General features: G+C 48.9%; 1 protein-coding gene across 3 annotated transcripts in view; it reads right to left on the minus strand.

Annotated features, from left to right (window-relative positions):
* Positions 1 to 22163, minus strand: part of C2CD3 (C2 domain containing 3 centriole elongation regulator) — a 60768-nt gene that overhangs the window by 32871 nt on the left and 5734 nt on the right. For 2 of the 3 annotated variants that reach the window (XM_035115747.2, XM_060274028.1), the window contains exons 6-21: positions 21642 to 21771; positions 20690 to 20812; positions 20299 to 20443; positions 17941 to 18101; positions 15858 to 16076; positions 15345 to 15457; positions 14229 to 14347; positions 12612 to 12734; positions 10488 to 10973; positions 9390 to 9541; positions 7227 to 7470; positions 6053 to 6236; positions 5183 to 5366; positions 4527 to 4699; positions 3407 to 3530; positions 2921 to 3189 (exon numbers count right to left, since the gene is read on the minus strand). In XM_035115747.2, coding sequence (XP_034971638.2) covers positions 2921 to 3189; positions 3407 to 3530; positions 4527 to 4699; positions 5183 to 5366; positions 6053 to 6236; positions 7227 to 7470; positions 9390 to 9541; positions 10488 to 10973; positions 12612 to 12734; positions 14229 to 14347; positions 15345 to 15457; positions 15858 to 16076; positions 17941 to 18101; positions 20299 to 20443; positions 20690 to 20812; positions 21642 to 21771 — 2949 coding nt within the window. The remainder of the gene's footprint in view (positions 1 to 2920; positions 3190 to 3406; positions 3531 to 4526; positions 4700 to 5182; positions 5367 to 6052; positions 6237 to 7226; positions 7471 to 9389; positions 9542 to 10487; positions 10974 to 12611; positions 12735 to 14228; positions 14348 to 15344; positions 15458 to 15857; positions 16077 to 17940; positions 18102 to 20298; positions 20444 to 20689; positions 20813 to 21641; positions 21772 to 22163) is intronic. The other variant, XM_060274029.1, reaches the window with a different exon arrangement.

Here is a 22163-nt window from a genome sequence, read left to right on the forward strand (position 1 = left end):
TTACGGCTCCCATCACGGACTGCCTGAGAGGCAAGCAGAAGTTCAAGTGGACACCAGAGGCGCAAGCAGCGTTCGAAAGCCTCAAGAGAGTGTTCGCCTCAGACCAAAACCTGTTCCATGTGGTGCAGGACGCGCCCCTACGCATTGAGACAGATGCTTCTGAAAAAGCTGTGGGCGCAATTTTGTTGCAACTGGACGCCAACAGGGAGTGGAGACCCTGTGCCTTCTTCTCCAGGAAGCTGACACAGCCTGAACGCAACTACACAGTGTTTGATAGGGAACTTCTTGCGATCTACGCTGCGTTCCAGCACTGGCGACACTTCCTGGTGGGCGCGAAGCACCCCATCCAGGTGTGCACAGACCACAAGAACCTGGAGTTCTGGAGAACTGCCAGGGTGCTCAACCAGCGGCAGATACGGTGGGCAGAGTTCTTCTCGAACTTCAACTTCTCCATCCACTACATCCCGGGGGAGCAGAATGTCAGGGCGGATGCCCTCTCCCGCAAGCCAGAGTACATGGAGGAGGAGGCGCCACCAGCCCCAAGGCACATTTTCCCCCCGTCGGCATGGTCCTGCGGAGCAGCTGTGGTGAGCGAGGCAGAACTCACAGCACTGACGGCAGCGGATGAATTTGCCAACCGCATCTTCAGAGAACTGAGAGGGGGGAGGGAGCAGGCAAAAGACTTTGCAGAACGCAGAGGGCTGCTTTTCTACAAGGGTGCGCTGTACCTACCCACCACCCAGCTTCGACGTACGGTCCTCAAGCAGATGCACGACAACCCTACAGCGGGGCATTTTGGAAGGGACAAAACCGCTCACCTAGTCATGAGACACTTCTGGTGGCCAGGGGTGCGGGAAGATGTTCGAGACTATGTAAGGGGCTGTACCACCTGCCAGCGGGCGAAGGTGGTCAGAGCAGCGCCACCAGGGTTGCTGGAGCCCTTAGCCACACCACACAGGCCGTGGGAAGTGGTGTCCATGGACTTCATCACAGATCTGCCTTCGTCCAGGGGTAAGACTGCAGTGTTGGTGGTGGTGGACCTTATGTCCAAAATGTGTCACTTTATACCGTGTGCCAGGGCAGTCTCGGCAGAAGAGACAGCCAAACTGTTTGTTGATCACATTTTCAGACTGCATGGATTACCTTTAAGGGTTATTTCGGATCGTGGCCGCCAATTTGTTTCCAGGTTCTGGCGGCGGCTCATGAACCTCCTGCAGGTGGAGGTCAGCTTGTCGACGGCTAGACACCCGCAGACCAACGGACAAGCGGAGAGGGTCAACGCCATTCTGCAGCAGTACCTGAGATGCTACGTCAGCCAGCGGCAAACGGACTGGGTGGATCGCTTGCCACTAGCAGAATTTGCCTACAACAATGCAGTGCACGTCTCCACAGGGGTGTCGCCCTTTAAGGCCAATTACGGGCGCGACCTCAGATCTTTCCCAGAGAGGGAGAGGGAGGAGGAGGAGGAGGAGGGCCCACAGGCTGAGGATTGGGCAGAGGAACTGGAGACGGTGCACCAGCAGCTCAGAGAACACTTGGAGAGGGCCAAGGAAGCGTACAAAAAGGGGGCAGATCGCCACAGGCGACAAGGGGAGGTCATCAGGGTGGGGGACAAGGTGTGGTTGTCCTCGGAGGGCCTTCCCACCAGAGGGAGGTGCAAAAAGCTGGCACCCAAAAGGCTGGGCCCCTTCACGGTCACGCAACAGGTAAACCCGGTGGCATACAGGCTGGCACTGCCAGAGGACATGAGGGTGCATCCAGTGTTTCATAGATCGCTGCTGTCGCCGTACAGGGAAAGCAGCAGGCTCCGAGACAGCGAACAAACCCCCGAGGGAGGGGGGGAGAGGGAAGGCAGGGAGCAACTCAATGAGGCCACGGCCATCCTGGATTCAAGGTGGGGGGTGGGGGGACTGGAGTACCTCATGGCATGGGAGGATGCTCCACCGTCCCAGAATGAATGGGTCCCAGCCACTCAGATACAGGAGGAATTCTTGGTGGAAGAATTTCACGCCCTCTTTCCCCACAGACCCAAGCCCTGGCACATGGAAAGGGAGGGGGAGGAGGAGGAGGCACGGGAGAGCAGCTCACCATGGCGCTGGGAAGCGGAGTTTGAGGAACCAGAGGATGAGGTATGGGTGTCACCGAGATCCACCCAGTCAGAGGAAGGAGCAGATTGGCAGAACGTTTTTACCCCCACCAGCTCTGACGCCACGGACTTTTTGGGATTCCCGTCCGCCCAGGCGGAAGGGGGGGGCTCGCAGGACTGGGGGGAGGTATTCACACCAACGGGCTCGGAGAGCACTGAGTTCTTAGGCTTCCAGTCGTCACCGACACATGGGGGGGGCCTGGGGAGGGGTGAAGGAGAGCTTGGGAGGGGGGTGGATGTGAGGGACAGGGGATATCGCGAAGTCCCTCCCCTCCTGAGTTCAAGCCCGTCCCCGAGCAAAGGGGAAAGCAGGGAGAGTTCCGATTCCAGTGGGGAAGCAGGAAGTCGTGTCCGAGGCTCAGGCAAGGTAGAGGAGCCAGGGTCCCAGGTGGGACAGGAAGGGGCAAGCAAGGGGGGAAGACCCATCCCTCCAACTCCAGAATTACGCAGGAAGAGGAGGGGCAAGAGGATGGGTCTGCCAAAGCTTTTGTGTTGGAGAAAGACGCGCCAAAAGCCATTAGGAGGTTCTGAAACCGACTGACAACATCGCTCCGTGCAAATAGCAATGACTTGAGCACTGTAAATACGCAGCACCAATAAAAGAATAAAATGCAGAGCTGCGTAGCGTCGTTACTCTGAAGTAGTCCACTCCGGCCACTGTGACAGGATCCTTCGTTGGTAGCTCGCTGGGTCCACTCCCCTTGCCCATCCAGCTCAGAGTGATGGTGTGATGCACAGCAAAAGTATGGGCTGCCCCCCGTGTATTTTACATACCTGAGTTCAGGCTCTTGTGAAAGATGGAAAAGACTATCTCCGAAACCTGCAACAACTCCCCCAGGGAACAGGCTTCTCCACTGCTTCTCTGGACCACAAGGTTGCACGGGAACTCTGTGTGGTGCTCGAATTCTGGGCAGAAAGTGCGAGCCACGGCTCGGGTGTTGCGCCTCTCAGATTCGGGGAGGAAGGGCAGATGCACGGAGACGTAGGCATTCACCCCAACTTCTGCACTGCACTGGAGCGAAGGGTTCTTTTCTGCCACGGCTCTTAGCAAAGAGAAGAAAATATCCCAGAGATGCGTATAAGGAGCGATTACAAAAAAATTAGACAGGCAAGCCCATGGGTTTGTGTTGATTGTGTGTTGCCATAGGGGCAGAACAGCAGGATGGCTGTCCTTATACAAACTACGTGGACCACCTAGCCTAGGGTGGTCAGCTCTGACTGGCAGCAGCACTCAACACTTTCTTGTGGCTATGCACTTACCTGGCTGCTGCCTGCAAACCGGCTGCAAAGTGTATCTGAACCGAAATAGAAACTGCTTGAGCTGCCAGGATGCCTTCTGTCGCCTTCAGGAAGCGCCTGTATTTTACGCTCACATCAAGAAAACCTGGGGAAAGGGGAGGAAAAAGAAATACACATTTAAGCTTTCTGTTGCTGAAACTGCAGGCAAGGTCTGCACGTGGCTGATGTGACAAGAAGTCATAGTTGAAGACTTTCCCTGAAAACAGACGCTCCTGTCCTTCCTAGTCAACCACACGAAGGTTAACACTTGGGAAGCATCTAAGGAAAGTAGAAGCAGAATGGTACGGTGGACAGGGTGCAAGATGCTCTTTCTTAGCCTCAGGGAGGAACCTGATAGGTATTACAAGGCAAACACAGGGTCCCCAATGCCATGATTGCCTTCTAATTCCTGTGGGGGGGATTTCAGGAGAGCCTGTATAACCAATTGGTCCTTCTTGCACCAATTCTCTCATCCCCTCTACCCTGGGCCTGTTTTCCCCCTTCCCCAGATAGCTATAAGACCAAAATTGTCTCTGCTGTGAGAAAAAACTGGAGGTCAAGAGAAAGATGAAGCCTTCCTGCCTCCACTTGATCTACCTTACACATACAAACACACCCCACCCCTAATTGCAGGACTAATTGCAGTAATCAGCAGTCGTTAACAGCCATCTCAGGTTTACCACTCCCATCAGCCCATCACCCATTCCCACCCCCCCCTCTCTGTGTGTATATATATATATATATATATATATATATATATATATATATATATATATATAGGGGTCTGACACTTCTGTTTCTAGTGTATCTGAAGAAGTGTGCATGCACACAAAAGCTCATACCAAAATAAAAACTTAGTTGGTCTTTAAGGTCCTACTGAAGGATTTTTTTTCTATTTTACACCCCACCCCTGTTTTACTGTTAATCTCCAAACCTGTCTGCTAATATAAGAAGTTCTGCCCTGTTTTTCACCTGTAAAATGGGACCGAGCCTCCCAGTACAGGATCACCAGGAAGATGAAGCTCATTTAAAGTCCTGGAAGATTACGCCAGTAAAACCTGACGAAACTCCGGATTTGCTCTGGGTCAATGTCTTCTGTTACCTGAGGAATGGGGGTGGGGCTCCCCTGCACTCTCAGTCCTTGGGATTAAGGGTAGGCTGAAGGTCTGGATGCCCACGTCCTCTCGGTACTGCATGGTCACCATGGCACACAGGCGGGACAGGGGCAAGGTCCCCCTGGCTACCATCTGGTCTCGGACGTTAGGGTAGTAATACCTGCACAAGAGATGAAGCAGAAGTAAACGTTAGGGGGTAAACTCTTCTGAATGCAAAGAGGGCCCTGCTAGGCCAGCATCACGTGGCCCACCAAGCCAACTAGAGCCATGCACTGTATCCCGACAGCCCCAGACACAGGAAGCCGGCTTAAGCCAGGTCCTACCATCTAAAGCAAGGCTGCCTGCTCTGACTGGCAGCCGCTCTCCAGGGTCTCAGGGGGAAAAGGCCTCGTAAGGTTTTGTTACAGGGTCCAAGAAATGGGTCTGAAAGGGATAATTCCGAGAGTGCAGAGAGCTCAAGTAGGGAGGACTCAATTCTTCTGGACCCTGCTGCGAGGAGGACCCTTCGCAAGGTCATCCTAACCATGGCTTGATGCCAGCAGAAATGAGAGGTGGCTGTTTGCCTTGGCTGCGAGTGCTGCTAAGCAGGGGGCATTTATGTAGGGGTTTATGTAGGGATGACGAGGGACACCAGAAGAAATACCTGCACCAGATTTCAAACTGGATCCCTGCTCCTCCTCCTATGCCCTGGGCAGAGAAAGAGCTGAGCAGCAGCCTTTGGACAGGGACGTCAGCAGGGACCATCAAGGAGTGATGACGCTCATCGCCAAAGTTGGGGTCAGGGACGCACAAGGTGACTGCCGAGCGGAAAGGCTTTAGCACAAGGCCTGAGGAGGTAAGGCAAACCTGTGATGCAAGGGACAAGGACCCACGTGCCACCCAACCCTGACACAAGCCCACTCACGAGCCAAGAGGACCTAAGGCTGCTCCGATGGCCGCCATTCACATTAGACCTGTCTTTGGGCATTCATATTGGGTCCTAGCTTGTTTCTAAGCTCAGTCAGGCATGTTTGTGGGCCCTCGTTCATCCAGCACGTTGACTTGGGCTGACAATGACGTTCGGCAGTTTGGGATGCTTGCAGCTGTCACTTCCTGTCTCTTGGCCACTTACTTTCTACATTCAGCTGAAGGGGTAGAGCAGCGACACGTACAGTATATCGGATGTGGGAGCTCTGCACCCTGGGGAGGCAGGTGCTAGTCCTAGGCCACCAGGCGATAACTCAGTTTTCTGGCAACATTCTCATGAGCAAGCTAACCAGGAAAGAGGTTCGATGCTCCAATCCTGTCCTCTCTTTTTATCCTTCCAAACAGGAGAGGAGGCAGGTGCCCTGAGTGTAAAACCAGTTGCCGTCAGTGAGAGCAAAGCCCTGGCAAGCGAGCCACTGCTGGTCCTATTATAGATGAGAGCCCTTGTTTCATTTTGGAAGCTTGAATACATATTTGTCCATCACCATGGCACTCTAGCCAGTTCAGAAGAGCACCCAGAATATCCTGATGGGCAAACCGCACTTACCGTTCTCACAGAACTCTGTCCCACGCAGTACGTCGGAGTCTGACTCCTGAACGGGAAAGTGGTACTGCACGTAACAGTCAGCCTCTCCCCAGACCGTGGACTGGAGGGGAGTGAGCCCTTTGACGCTCTCAATGTGGATCTCAAAAACGTGCTCCAGCATCCCTTCCTTTTCTCTGCCTGACTGCTAAATAATAGACAAAATGGAATCCCTGTGAAAGAGGGGAATCCCTGTGGGGAGAGAAACCCCGTCTCCAGTGAACAAACGCCCAGCCTCAGCATGTTCTGGGCAGGTAATAATAACAACAACAATAATAATAATTTATACCCCGCCCTTCCCGGCCAAAACCGGGCTCAGAGCGGCTAACATCAAATGTATAACACATTAACATAAAATAAGGCAATCAATTAAAATACATCCTAAAATCAGATCTGGATCAGAATAAAATCCAATCAGATGGCAACTTGCTGCTTAGGGTTGGGGTAATAACCCACCATCATTAATTATTTCATAAAAATTATACACCAGCTGACTCTGAAAGCAAAACAAAACCTCAAAGCGGCTTACGAAAAGAAGGTAATGAAAAGAACAAACAACAATATTTCAAACCATTAAAGCTCACTTTGGTTTTCTAAACACCTGGGTAGGATTGTCTGAACAAAAAGGTTTTCACAACGTGCCAAAGATAGGCAGGCACCTGACTTATGTCCAGAGGCAAATAGTTCCAGAGAATGCGGAGTGGTTTTGTGTGGCACTTGCAACAGCGCCAGTTCTGCAAACTGAAGTGGTTGGGTATAGTGATCTCACAGGTATACTGCAGTTTTGCCACACCTGTAAGACCGTAAATGACGTATAAACACAACACAGACACACACACTTTAAATGTTCTACACTCCTTCCCCATCATCACCACCCCAAGCACAAAGCTCTTGGAGACCCAGCCAGGTGCGGTCTCTGGTGGGTCTCTAGGCCAGGCATAGGCAAACTCGGCCCTCCAGATGTTTTGGAATTACAACTCCCATCATCCCTAGCTAACAGCGCCAGTGGTCAGGGATGATGGGAGTTGTAGTCCCAAAACATTTGGAGGGCTGAGTTTGCCTATGCGTGCCCTAGGCGAAAAAAGTGCTAGTTTTTGGGCAGCCTCAGCAAACACAAGGATACATTTGATGGAAATACCTTTGGAAGAGGCATGGCAAGGGAGTCCAGAGAATGTGGAGGGCGCATTGCCACAGGAGGTGCCATTCCTTCCTCGTTCTTGAGCCTCTGCAGGGCCGCGATCTGCTCCGCAGAGCCCATGGCCAGAATGACCTTCAGGCTCCCCTTTTTGCTGCCGGTGAAGACGTCAACCACGGGCATGGAGCCATCTACAGCCAGCACCGGATACTGAGCCTGAAGCAGCAGGCTGGAAATCTTGGGGTCCCTGGGAAGGGAGGGAGGAGACAGTCATGCTATGTAAACCACGTAGCGATTCCTGTTGATGCATGAAGTGGTGAATTAACTAACTAAAACATACAGAAGAGTCCAATTTCCCAACGTTTTCATGGAGGCTAGGCATTTTAAAATGCAGGAAAGCTGGGCTTCTATGAATTTGACAGGTGAGATTATATTCTGTAGTTCATGCTGCAGTTCCTAGACAATCTGCTTAAGCAACCTACATACTTACTCTGATCTGTGAGCCTTCAAGGCCTCATCACTCATCTGAATTCTGCTGGATACCTGGGGGGGAGCATAAGTCCGGGGGGGGGGCAGGGGGACCTTTTGCAGCTTTAGGGTTGTATTTTCCCATGGGCAACCTTTCCAGGGTGGCTGCATGTCATACAGGAGAGACGAGAGGCAAAAGTGGGTGGAGGAAGTTGTGACTTGTTTTTGTATGGTAGGGCACATTCCAGCCAGAGGAATTTTACTCACTGCTGAAATTCTCTCCATCATTTGTCAAAGCAAATGGAATGACAGTTCAAGGGCAGCCAAGCCAGTCAAGAAAGCACTTGAGGAGGGCATGGAGCAATGGCCTTCCTGAGTGTGTGCCAAGGGGCTAGGAGGAATGCAGGGTCACATTTGAGCCCCAGACTCTCTCAGCCCCCCATCCCCTGCCTGGATAGACAGGAGAAACCTTGGCTCAAATTCCCACTCAATCTTTCTGCGATTGTGTTTTCAGTTTATGTGTCTCACACCCTGGAACCTCAAGGTGAAAGGTGGGTGAGATATGCAAGAAACGGGAGTCCAAGGATTACATGCGCATCAAGGTGGCAGGTGGCAGGACCCTGTGAGTGAGAGGCAGGGAAGGGAAGGCCTTCCAGGGTGAGAGAATGGGAGAAGAAAGGAAAGCTCCCAGTGAGGGCCAAGGGGGTCCATGGCTTTCTGTGTGAGACAAGGGTTAACAACTAGTTTTGAGAGAAGACCCTTTTCTCTTTCTGTTTTTGTTTAGATTATATATATATATAAGAAATGAAAGAAACAAATGAATCCTCCGGAAAAACAATCTTTCAAAGGACCTGTTGAGGGCATTTTACCACTGTACTGTAGAAAGTGTATTAACCTATGGTCTCTGTGTGTGGCTTGGGATTTGCACGGTTGGGGAAAGAACAGCGCTGTCCAGGGTCGTAAAGACTGCAGAGAGGATAACCGGGTGCGCTCTTCCCACTTTGGATCAAATATATGCCTCCAGGTGCTATTAAGAAAGCTACAGATATTGTGCTGGATAGTGTGCACCCTGGAAATGATCTCTTTCAGCTTCTGCCTTCTGGAAGGAGGTGTAGGGTCATAAAGACCAGGACTAGCTGCCTGAGAAATAGCTTCTATCCAATAGCGATTTTGGTTGTGAATGCAGCGAAAGGAAGTCTGTGAGGGAGGGTCTGTATTTAGTTATGGGGCATCAGAGTTTTAGGGGTAAATCAGGAGGGGCATTAGAGTTTTTAGGGGGTTATTTATGTATAGGAGGGATGGGTAGCGAGTCACATATTTATTTTTTGGATAGTAGGCTGATGGTTGTTGTAAGTTTGATGTAGATGTTCAATTTTGTTGTTCTGCATTGGACAATGACAATAAAGATTATCGTATCAAACTGGGTGGTGGATGTTTGGGGCAGTATATTGCCCCTTAGCTTACTTCAGGATGAACTCACACCAATATATCATATGTAGCTCAAGTTTGAGCCACCAAGATAGGGATGGAAATTAAAAATGACTGCCTGGAAGTCATTTTTTTTGTTTTCTAATCTTACTTGGTGGTGGTGGTGGGGCATTATCAGTGTTCCTTGAGCACTGAAAGGAGAAAATTGAGTAAATATGCCGCAACACAGTAAAATAAAAAAATTTTTAAAAATGAAGAATGAGTTTTTACTTGAATGAAACGTAGAACTGATGCAGTGGAAGCTTCACCAGTCCTAGCAGGGCGTCTCCTCCTGGAATGCACACCTTGTTCCAGGCTTCTATGACCATCACATTGTTCTTCAGCCTCTCCAGATGTTTTGATGTCAGTGAAATAGGAGTTACCTAGAGATTTGATCAGACTCTTTGATCAGAGACGGAGGCCCACACACACACACACAGCCCTTCATTTCAGCCTTTGCAAATATAGAAATATTTTTTTTAAAAAAATTAAGTCCCCTTGCAAGCTTACCCAGGTTTGATTAAGTTGCAGGTAAAATGTTTGCTGATAAGTTTTGATTGCGAGGAAAAGAAAGCGAGTTTAAAAAGTTAGTTTTGTTTAGTGATGTTCTGGGCTGCCCCATAAAAGATGAAAGTGGGCAGGGAACCCGATGCTCACAGTCCAACCCCTGCAATGCAGAAATCGCAGCTGGAGAATCCTCGAGAGATGGCCATCCAACCTCTGCTTGAGAAGCTCAAAGGAAGGGGAGTCCACCGCCTTCCGCAAGAGACTCATCCACTTTCAAACAGCTCTTGCTGTCAGAAAGTTCTTCCTAATGTCAGGATCTCATTTCTTGTAATTCTAATCTTAACTGAACAAGCTTGCTCCATCTTCCAAATGACAGCCCTTCATACCCCCCCCCCCAGTCTTTTCTTCTCCAGGCTAAACATCCCCAACATCCTCATAAGATTTGTTTTCCAGACACTTTATCATCCTGGCTGCCTTCCTCTGCACACATTTCAGCTTCTCAATATCTTTCTTAACCTCTGGTGCCCAGAACTCATGACTGAGATGTTCTTTGCTGCTATGCACCGGGGGACTTTAATTATGGGGCCAAGCCAACTATGAAGGGCAGCAAAACACATTCTGCCTCCTGGCCAGTCTGACAACTACCTAACACCTTAGAATACATAAACTGGCCCTCTTGCTGTAAAGCAGTGGGCACATAATACAAAGGTTTGGGCCTGTATTTTGTTCTCTGACCTCACATGTTTAAGGAATTGACGTTAAACACTAAGGAGGCACTAATGTTACCAGGATTACTGCGTACATGAAAAAACTGAAGCTTGCCTGAGAAAACTGGAAGATAGGTTGTGTGGTCCCCCATATCACCGAAGACCTTGTGGCTTCTTCTGTGCTGAAGAGCTTGCAGTTTAGATACACGTTACAAGAGCCATGAAATACAGCATCTTTGGGAACAAAGACCTCCCCTTCTGGGACCATCAAGAGTACGTGCAATAGCAAACCTTCTTCTTCTGATGCACACAGCTGGTTCAGGAGGTTACGGGAGACGGGCATGGGGACTGGTAGCTGACTCACGCCAACATTGGCCCTTTCTGATACTGCAGGTGAAGACTCTTGGTTCCTCTTTGGGAGCTGGCAATTACTTTGCTTCAAGACTGGGGGGCTTCCAGCAGGAGTGGTGCTCCTGCCAACTTCTTGAAACTTGACTCCGGGACTCCTGATGGCATGAACTGGAGCTTGTGGCGCCCCATTCGCTGCCTTGGCACTAGTGCTGGAGAAATCTTTATTATCAGCTGCAAGTTCCAATGATACCTGCCACAAGAAAGTTAGAAATAACACGTTACCTGCTGTCTGTTGAGAGCACAACCTTCTGCAGCTGTGCTTTTCAAACTCTGTTTCTGTGAACCATGATGTCCCTTGGAAGCTTTGTAGGGCTTCTTCCTCAATAGCAAAATCAGTGTGTGTGTTTGTGTGTGTGTGTGTGCGTGCACAACAGGAAGGGGAACTAGTGCCAACAGGAAGGGGAACCAGTCGGTGCCAACATTGCACTTCCCGGGAGGGAGAGGGTCAAAGCAGTGGGGAGGCTGGCACAGTGCAAATGTGCAGCAGCAGAGCTAATCTGTCCTTCTTGCGACCGCGCTTGCACTGCACTGACCTACCTGACACCTTGCCCTTCTTAGTAAGCATTGCAACACTGCTGATGGGAGGACTGGGGTGTGGTGACACCCCTCCCCACTGGCCACCCAGACAATCAGTAACAGCAGAGACAAGCTTCCTTGAAAGACACTGTGACCATTCCTACCCATCTTCCATTCCCTTGTGCAGCCAAATGAGAGTTTGTTCTGGGTTCCACCATCCACTTTGAAGAGGTACAGGGAGAGTCCAGGCAGCCCTTGCCAGTGCGGACCTTGACAGATGGCACAGAATCCTCTGCAATAGGGAAAGCTTCTGCAGCAGACATTCTGAGAAACAACCCCCCAATCTGCTTGCCCCCAAGGGAATCATTCTGTTTCCCACTGCCCTAGAGAACCGCCAGCACCTTGGTGACATCCATCCGATCCCCACTTTCATCTCCAACCCCATCTGCATGATTAGCAGGCAACAGACCTCACAGTTGTAAATAAGAAAAAGAACAAAGATCATCTTCAACAGGCCTGGAAAGCAAAGGGTCAGGAATGGCGGCGGCCCTAAAAAACTGCACAGCACCCAGCACAGCTACTCAATACACATTCCCACCATTGGGTGACTGTTTTACTCTAGATATAGAAGGCCTTTGTTTCGGAATGAGCTGGGGTCCCTCTCTTCCCTGCTGTAAACCTGACACCTGACCTGAATGAGCTCCAACGTGGAAAGCAGCCTCCCAGAAAAAAATTCCATGGCCAAAGCAAGAGGCAATGACACAAGCCGATTCTTTAGTCTCCTTTGGCAACAAATCTGTGGGCGATTCACGCCCTCACAGATTCAGGCCGTACAGGCGTACCTCCATACCTCCTCCCTCTGGTTACGTAAACTTCAGGATGCGCACGCGGCAAACCCAAAGTATTTTACTGGGTTTCGCCATGCGCAGAAGCGGTCCTCAGGTTGTAGAAACCTCGGGATCCGACCGGACCTCCAGAATGGATCCCGTCCGCAACCAGAGGTACCACTGTATTCGTCATGAAACTGAGAGGAGCAGAGAAAAGGAAGCTACCGATAAGATTTCGCAGTAAAAAAATAACCAATTCCCAAAGGCTACAGGGCAAGGGCTCACCCAGTGCTAACTAAAGCGCCAAAGCCAAGGCAAATCCTTGGCATAGAATATATCCTGATTAACACCCAACAACAACAATACCAGTTCCAAATAGTTCAACGATGTTGGCAAATTTTAGGAATGAGAGCGTATGAGACCTAAGTGTTGCCTTAAGACAAGCTACCTGTGTGTAGAACGGTATAGAAGCAGGTTATGTATACCTTTAAAGGCCCCAGCTGGGCTGGACCTCCGTCTTCTTTCACAGGCAGTTCACGGCTGACGGTTAGCTGCTCAGACTGAATTATGTCTCGCAGCGGGAAAACGGCTGAGCCTATCAACAGTGGCTGAAGACAGGAGAACACAATGGGGAAGGAGGGGTTAATATTGTGCATTTCACTTTTCAATCTATACCAGGGGTCAGCAAACCTTTTTAGCAGGGGGCCGGTCCACGGTCCCTCAGGCCTTGTGGGGGGCCGGACTATATTTTGAAGGAGAAAAATGAACGAATTCCTATGCCCCACAAATAACCCAGAGATGCATTTAAAATAAAAGGACACATTCAACTGATGTAAAAACACGCCGATTCCCGGACCGTGCGCGGGCCGGATTTAGAAGGCGATTGGGCCGCATCCAGCCCTCCGGGCCTTAGTTTGGTGACCCCTGATCTATACTGTATTGTGCTCATGGTCGTAAAGCCTCTGGTAGGGTTTGGGGGCTGGGGGTTCTGCTAAGGTCTTCAAGGAAAAGTAATCAATAAGAAAAAATATGTCCCGTATTGGCCCGAATATAAGCCGCACCTAAATATAAGCCAGACATCTAAAATTGGAGGGGGGAAAAAGAAAAAATACCCGAATATAAGCTGCTCCATTCCTCGCTACTCCTGGCTGCATACTTGGGGGCAGGGGGGAGCTGTGCTGTGTTGCCGGCGGCCTTTCCCCTTCCTTGCTATCTTGCTTACCAGCCTTGGGGGAGAGTTTGGGGGACTATGCACGAGGCGGGCGCCACTTTGCCACACTCCTAGTGCTGTTTTCCCAGCGCTCCTGGCTGCATACTGTAAGGTCGCAAATATAAACCGCACTTTTCACGGTCTCAATTTGGGGGGAAAGTGAGGCTTATATTCAGGCCAATACAGCATTAAGAACATTAAAATCCTGACTTTCTGACAAAATAGTGCTCTAAGTGGCTAACAGTAAAACAAAAAAATTAAATTACGAAACAAAACTTATTTAAAAATTTATCAGAAATTACACACAAGTTAAACAGGTCTAAAAAGGGTATATATAACAACAACAACAACAACTTTATTTATACCCCGCCCTTCCCAGTCAAGACCAGGCTCAGGGCGGCTAACAACAAAAATATCAAAAACAAGCATAAAAGAAACAATTCAATTAAAATACAGATTAAATACAATGTTAAAATTCAATTTTAAAATTAGGAATCTACAAGTGGAACCTCATTTAAATATCTGTAGGATAAAACCTTAGGGGAGGGTAACACCGGTGTCAGACTGGTTCTGACTATAAGCAGACATGGTTTAAAATATCCATTTAAACCCAATTAATAGGCTGAAAGCCAACTGAAGCAGCAGCATTTTTGGCCTCCTCCACCAGTGGAATGCCAAGCTATACCTCTCAAAGGAGGGGTTGCAAAGTCTCAGTGGAGCTCGTGAAAAGGTCACCTTGTTGGTTCCTGCCACACAGACATCCAACATTGGTGGGACAAAGTGAAGCCTTAGCTGCAGATCTTAATATGCAGCAGTCCCATAAGCAGGGCTTAAAGATAGGTTGAAATGGGTCTAGATAATCTGCTTCATCCAGAAAAACAATAATGAATACCTTTCTTTGTGTGCCTTGTTTTGAGTAGATGTTAAACTCAAGGTCCGAGTTCCACCAGTGGGTTATCATTGCGCCACTGAAGTGAACGGGGAACACGTACCGCTGTTGAAACTTCACCACTGGAAAGGTAAATTGACAGGGATTGGATGCCCGATGGGGTGGAAGAGGGAAGAAAAAGATGTTCAGTCAAAATTTCAAGGATATGGCAGAAGAAAGGTCTCCAGAGGCTTGTGAGGGAAAAGGCACAAAGAAGAACAGAACTATTTAACTGCCTCTGGCAGAATATTTAGGCTTTTTGCATTTACAGTGTGATCCTATACATATATACTCCAAAGGAAGTCTATGAGGCTGTCTCCCAGCATTTAAAATCCATTTTTATTAACCTTATTAATAAATATTTTTTTCTTAACTATCTAAAGGTTCTTTCACTCCCCCCCCCTTTTTTGTTTAGTCATCTTAGTCGTGTTCGACTCCCTGTGACCCCCATGAACCAGAGCATGCCTTGGAAACTCTCACTTTCTTCTCAAAGCTTCTCCTTTTTTATGTCCATGGAGTTTTCTTGGCAAAATACTGGAGTGGTTTGCCAGTTCCTTCTCCAGGTATCACATTTAGTCTAAACTCTCGGCTGTGACCTGTCCGTCTTGGGTGGCCCTGCACGGCATAGCTCCTTGGAGTTATTCAAGCCCCTTCGCACGACAAGGCAGTGATCCATGAAGGGGGCCCCTTTCTTTACTAGTAACTAAATCCTATTCCAGTTAACTAGACTGCCACTCTTCATTTTCTAGTTATCTTATAAAGTCCTTTGCCTCTGGTTGTTGTTGTTGTTGTGTGTTTTTTTGGGGGGGGGAGCTGATCAGCTTGCTTTTCCTTATCAGAAAGATCAATTCCCACCACCTTTCTCCACCTATAGCAGGGGCTGCCAGCCTTTTGGGGTCAATGGGCACATTTGGAATTTTGAGGAAGTGCCAGGTGCAGTGTGGCATAGGACAAAATGGATGCAACACCTAAAAGGACAGACTATGGGACAGGGCCAGAAAGTGGTGTTGGGCACGGCACTATGCAATCAGCTGCCCCATCCATGGGAGAAAAGGCCCCTTTCCTCCAGGCAAGGCTTACCTTCCCCTGAGATTTTACTTGATGCTATCCGAACTATTTCTGTAGTTATGGCAGCCTGCCCTGCTCCAATCTTTGAAGCTCCCACTGGAAAGTGAAACTCGACAAAGAATGTCCTGTGAATGGGAGAAACAGAAAGCGCATTGGGTGAATCAATCAACTGCTTTAAATATAATTGGCCAAAGTGGAAAGGGAATCAACACAAGCCACTGAGCTCAAGCTCAGCGGGAGAGTGCCAGCTTTGCACGCAGGAAGTCCTGGATTCAACCCCTGGGATCCCCAGGAAATACAGGGAAACGCGCTATCTGAAATCTTGGAGAGCCATTTGCCAGTTAGTGGAGGCAGCACAGAACTAAATGGGCCAACGGATTTGACTTGGTATCAACAGGGATTTTACATCATCCCCAAATCTTTGCTCTTGTGATAACATGAACGATTCTAATGATTCCTGCTGAGATTGGAGCAAGGCGATGAGCTTAAATGCCTCACCCCTAAGTGAGAAGGAAGAATTATTACCTCTTTTTGGCCAACGCTGGCCTGGGCGGCTTTCCGGTTGATCGTTTTTTGCCTGGAGTGATGTTTTCAGGGGGCACCTTTAGGCTCTCCACGACTGCTCTAGCTAATCGGACCCGGCCCAGCACTGCCAGTCTGTCCAGATTCAAATTGACAGCTCGTGTTTCCTCTGTGGATTCCATGGAAGCCTCATGAAGAGGAAGCGGCCCAGCAGGAGAATGGCTGAGAAGAGGAACGCAAACGAGCAGGCTAAGATAACCTTCCTCATAAAAAGGAAAGAGAAAGGTGCTCCAAGGAGTTGTTCTATTACATCTCTTGCACATAAGAACATAAAAGGAGCCTGCTGGATCAGGCCAGTGGCACCTAACTAGCCCAGCACTCTGTTTTCAAAGTGGCCAACTCACAAGAGGCATGCAAGCAGTACCCGAGTGCAATAGCACCCTATGAGGCTGTGATTTCCAGCAACTGGCATTCAATTGTGTACTGTCTCCAACAGTGGAGATAGTACCTAGCCATTGTTGTGAGCAGCCACTAATAGTCTGATCCTCCATGAATTTGTATACTCACACATTTGATACAAATGCACCAATTCTGTGCAGGGAAAAACACCTGAACTGAATTGATGTTCCGAGGAAATCAGGAGTTGTGATGTCATTATTATTATTATTTATTAAATTTGTTAGTGATTTTTCTTGCCCAGGGCAACCCAAAGGGACTTAAAACCAACCAAGGAGGCGGACAATTTTCCACCCCAGTAGTTTTCAACCAGTGTGCCGTGGCACCTGGGGTGCCTTGAATGATGGTCAGGGGTACAGCATACAACCCTGGCCTTTGTCCCGCTTTCCTTCCCTCCCTCCGCGGATGCCCTCTCTCACATCTCTGTCTCCCAAAGGCTTGCACGGCTGTTTGTTGCAGCAACAGCCCTGGCTTCAAGCGAATGGTGCCTCTGGCGCTGGTCAGGGTGTGCTGGCTGACAGGATCTGAGGAGACCTCACAGCAAGCAAGCAAGAGGGTGAGGGAGCCCAGCCAGTCAGTCTGCCAGCCCTTGCTGTTGGGAACAGGCTGACAAGTCCCAGGCCCCTGTGGGGCAGTGTGAGGAGGCACCTCTCTTTGGGGCGGGGAGTGGGAGAGGGGAGAGGAGAGGAAGCTGAGGGAACACTCCACAAGGGAGGTTGTTTGAAAAGGGGTGAGAGGCTGCCAGCTCTGCAGGCAGGCAGGTGGGGCATAACTGAGCTCCTGAGCTCCACAGGGGTGCCGCAGAAAGAATGCAGTTGGTCAAAGGAGCTGTGGCATACCTGCCAAGTCTCCCGCAGAAAAATACGGGATCAGCAGCAGCAGCGGCACCGGAAGTTGTCCGGGGGCCCATCTTGGGGGTAGCCGCATGGCGGCGGCCATCTTAGGGGTGGCCGTGCGGCCACTTCCAAGATGGCCGCTGCCATGTGGACATCCCTAAGATGGCTATCGGGCATGTGTAGAAGCTATTTCCGGCGCCAGCGGCGGCCATTTTCTGGTGCCCATAGATGGGCAAACCGGCACCAGAAAAATGGCTGCCGGCAGGAGCGGATTTAAGGGAGATTTACGGGAGAGGAGATCAAACGGGAGGCCGCCGGGAAATGGTAAGGAAAAACGGGGGTTTCCCGGGGAATACAGGGTACTTGGCAGCTATGAGCTGTGGACTCAAAAAGATTGGAAACCTCTACCCCACCCCATAGGCGCATTAAAACCACAAGGAAAAAGAAATACATTTAAAACATCCCACCCACTTCAAAAAGGCCACAGATGGTTAAAAGGCCCATGGCCTGGTTGTAAAGCAAAGTTTTTGCCTGGTGCTTAAAGATGTATAACAATGGTGCCAGGCAAGCCTCCCTGGCGAAGCATTTCACAAATGGGGAGCCACTGCAGAAAAGGCCTGTTCTCGCGCTGCCGCTCTTCAGACCTTCCTTGGAGGGGGCACACAAAGAAGGGCCTTGGATGGTGATCACAGAGTCTTTGTTGGCTCATATGGAGAGAAGCGGCCCTTAAGGTATTACAGTTCTGAGCTGCTTAATTCATGTCTGTGTAATGGAGACCACAGCAACTGGTTTACCTGGGTTTTGTCTCTCGAGTCCTCCCTTTCTGACCCAAGGGGCTAGACTCTGAAGCCTTTTTTGATCTCCTACACTTGCCGTTCTGCGACTTGTTTAGTTTTCCGGAAGCAACAGCATCTTCCTCGTCACTGAGGAAGTCACTTAAGCTGCTGTCGGACTTCTAAGGAAAAAAGATTGAGAAAAGCAAAAAACGTTTAACTGTCACAGAACACTCAGGAATTAACGATTCAATTACCAAAAGGAGGGTCTCCTTATATCGAGATTAAAGATGGTAACTGTGAGGGACAAGGGATATCGCGAAGCCCCTCCCATCTTGAGGTCCAGCCCATCCCCGAGCACGGGGGAAAGCAGGGAGAGTTCCGACTCAAGTGGGGAAGCAGGAAGTGGTGTCCGAGGCTCAGGCAAGGTAGCGGAGCCATCGTCCCAGGTGGGACAGGAAGGGGAAAGTAAGGGGGGTAGACCGATCCCCCCAACTCCGGAATTGCGCAGGAAGCGTCGGGGGAAGAGGCTGGGTCTCCCCAAGTTGTTATGTTGGAGAAAGACGCGCCAAGCGCCATTCGGAGGTTCTGACTCAAGCGGTTAAGATGTGTCTCTGTAAATAGCACTGCCCTTAGCACTGTAAATACGCAGCACCAAATAAAAGATAAAATGCAGAGCGGTGTGGCGTCGTTACTCTGAAGTAGCCCATCAACACCCCTGTGACAGTAACCTTTTATAAAAACCAGGTGATGGAACGAAGGGAAGTCAAAAGCTCGGCAGAGCTAAAACTTTGGAAAAGGTGATACAGTGTTACAGTATTATCAAAAATGGAAATTAGATAAAAAATATTTATGGTTAATAAAAAAAGAATGTAATTATAAAATTCAAACTCCGTTGCTGAAATACATGATCTGTTTTAGTAGGCACGTTGCTGGATTAATAAAAGGAACCATAGAATTGTTTTTTTTTTAAAGATGGTAACCTTTTCCAAACACGGCAAGTTTTTTAATCTCTCCTCAAATTCTAATTGGTCTAATTGGTCTTTAAGCAGAGGCTTGACAGCCATCTGTCAGGAATGCTTTGATGGTGTTTCCTGCTTGGCAGGGGGTTGGACTGGGTGGCCCTTGTGGTCTCTTCCAACTCTATGATTCTATTTTGTGGCCAAGCTACACAGAGAGATATGAGGAGCACCTGGAAAAGTGTTAATGAAAGGGGCAGAGGCAGAATCTCCGGCCTTCATCCACTCCTCCAGCAAGACCCAGCACAAATGAGAGGTGTGACATATCTGATGCGTTCCGACATGAATGCTTTTTTTTTATGTGGGATGCCTCTAGCTGCCAAGGGTGTGATACAGATGCCTCACACTAAAAGAATCTTCACGGTGAGTACCCAACATTATTTTCTCAGGAGAACACTCTGTGGACGAGCTGTGCTAATCTTCTGGGGAGGGGGGACACCACATAAATCTGATTGACCTAGGATAGGGCTAGTGTTTTAAACTTCACTTAAGTCTTTTGCACACCTAAAACAAACATTTTTGTCTTTCTGCAGCTCTCGTCTTTTGGACGATGCCCAGCACAAGAGAGGGTAATACAGAATGAAAGGAGAGGAAGAGAGGAAGACCATAAGCCAGCCTTCCCCAATCTGTTGCCCCCCCCCCAAATGTTTAGACCAGTGTTTCTCAACCTTGGGTCTCCAGCTGTTTTCATACTACAATTCCCATCGTCCCTGACCACTGGTTTTGCTAGCTAGGGATGATGGGAGTTGTAGTCCAAAAACAGCTGGGGACCCAAGGTTGGGAAACACTGGTTTAGACTATAACTTCCAAAGAGAAACCAGCAGACCCTTTGCTTGGAAATTAAACAAAGGGTCTGCTGGTTTCTCTTTAAGGTTTCCAGACTCAAAAGAGAGCAGGGCAATTAAAGGCACAGAGGTCCTGTCCTCTATTGAGTCTGGCAACCCTACTTCCAATACCTACGGCTGCTGGGAGTTGTAGTCTAAAACACCTGGTGGGTGCCAGGTTAGGGAATGCTGACATAAGCAAAGCAGACTTTGATTTGCAGAATTGTTGCCTGGTTCATTCTAGCCCAGTACTGACTGACCACAGCCTTCTAGTATCTCAGGCAGAAAAGTATTTCACGGCCCCTGTTGAGACTCTTTTAACTAGAGATGACAGAGGTTTGAATCTAGAATCTTGCACAGGCAAAGCCTGGGTTTTACCACTGAGCAAAATGCCCCTTCCTTCAAACACAGGATAAGAGAGTATGTACAAATAATGTTTTCTAGCCAGTAAGCTGACTGTGGTAATCCTGGCTTGGCTCATGGAAAGCTTAGTCACAATAACATGCCCAAACCACCTACACGCCTCTGGCGCTTACTCGAGCCGTGTAGAACAGGTTTTCCAGCAGGCTCTGGTCATAGTGGGGGTCGTTCAGCTCACTGTCGTACACCTCACTCCCAGGAGAGATACATTCCAGGGGGGAGCCTGTACCATCCAAAAAGCGCAGAGGGGAAGAACCAGAACTGTGGGAAAAGAAAGGAAATAAAGGAAATATGCGTATCATCTAGCTGCGTACACAGGCATGCGCATGCACACAGTAACGTTGAATTCACCACTGTCCTAGCTTTTTGATTTTTATCCAGCACCACTCTGCTAGGTGATGTGCAGAACACAAATGTGACTGAGTCTCTAGCTGTGTTAGACGGAATCTATTGTAGTCAGGATGACCCTTGCTGCTGGAGGAGTCCCCACACATTTCCACATCTTACCTGCCCAGCAAGAGCTGGATTGCTCTGTTTTCAGCATCTAAATCAAATTCTGAGCCATCAGGCAGTGGCTGAAGAGGCTCTTCAACGGCAGATATGAGGCCAGGGTGCAGGTTTTTAAGATTCCTGGGTAAGAAAATATGCCAATAAAGATGAACTAGGCACTTCCCGGGCACGGTACGCTCAGGATGCTTTGGACTACAACTCCCATCAGCCCCTAAAGTCATAGTGAATGGCCAGGAATGATGGAAGTTGTAGTCCAATTTAGCTGAAGGGCACCAGGTTGGGGAAGGCTGAACTAGGAAAGGGGCGGGGGGTGTATGATATTAGCAAGGATAAAAGGACCAAAACCAATGAGGTTTGCTTGGTGCCAACATTAGCATCATTTAGGCACCAGGAATTTTAACAATTTTTACTGCTATAGGCTGCAGTCCCATATACATTTAACCTGTAATAAATCCCATTGGACTTCAGACATATATAGGATTGTAGTGTTTTGCTACGTTTCGGTTCTGCAGCAAAAAAAAACACTAAAAACAATCTGAGCCCCTCTGTAGTTCAACAGGCTTCCATTTTCACTCATTTGAGTAAGAATTCGGGAAATAGGGTACCGAATGAGTAAAGATGATTACAGACTGATGGACCAATCCACTGATTCCATCAATTTAGTATACACACTATACACACACACATACAAAGTTAGATCATATATCTCTGGAATGAGATGTAAAAGTACACACTTCATGGTTTTTTTTCTGATATAGGGTTGGCAACTTGCATATTCCTAATCCAGCAGATGTCAGAGATAGAACCATAACTATTTTGTCTGTGTCTATAGAATTGTTGGTCCCAAGCTACTCTGAAAAAGTGATTTGATACATTCTGGTTTTAGTAAGCATCCTGGATGCCATTATATCTACGACACAAACATTCCCACATACTCTCCCAAACTCACTTTTCAACTAGTTTGGAGACGTCCTGCTTTATGGGCTGAAGTTCATAAAGCTGTATATCGGGATCGGGATTTGATGTCATTGCAGACACTACCATAGCGTTTCGGAGTCTGTTCCCTTTATCCAAAAGGGCTGGGGGAAAGAGCACAGGAGTGAACAATGAACTTAAAACAACAACTGAGACTTCCACCCGGGCGCCATAGAAGATGGCTGACAATAACATCTCTCCAGCCCCCACGGGGTAATTAACGAGGCTGTAATGGGAGTACGCAGCCTCCCGAAATCTTCCCGGGGGGTACGGGAAGACACAGTCTCATCCGCAGGTGCCCACCACCAGCTTCGACTTCGCAAGGAAGGAGGGGCTGGGGGCACTGGATGGAAATCCCTGTGGGAGTCTGGATCTCCTGGACGCTGATTCTACGAGCGAACCGGGCTCCATGACTTAAGAGAGAAATTGGATATGAGTTTTGGACATGCTTCAGACAAGGAAATAGATTTATTCTGCAAAGCACAGCCACTAAGAA

This window comes from Zootoca vivipara, chromosome 4 (assembly GCF_963506605.1).
Source record: "Zootoca vivipara chromosome 4, rZooViv1.1, whole genome shotgun sequence".
Taxonomy (NCBI): Eukaryota; Metazoa; Chordata; class Lepidosauria; order Squamata; family Lacertidae; genus Zootoca; species Zootoca vivipara.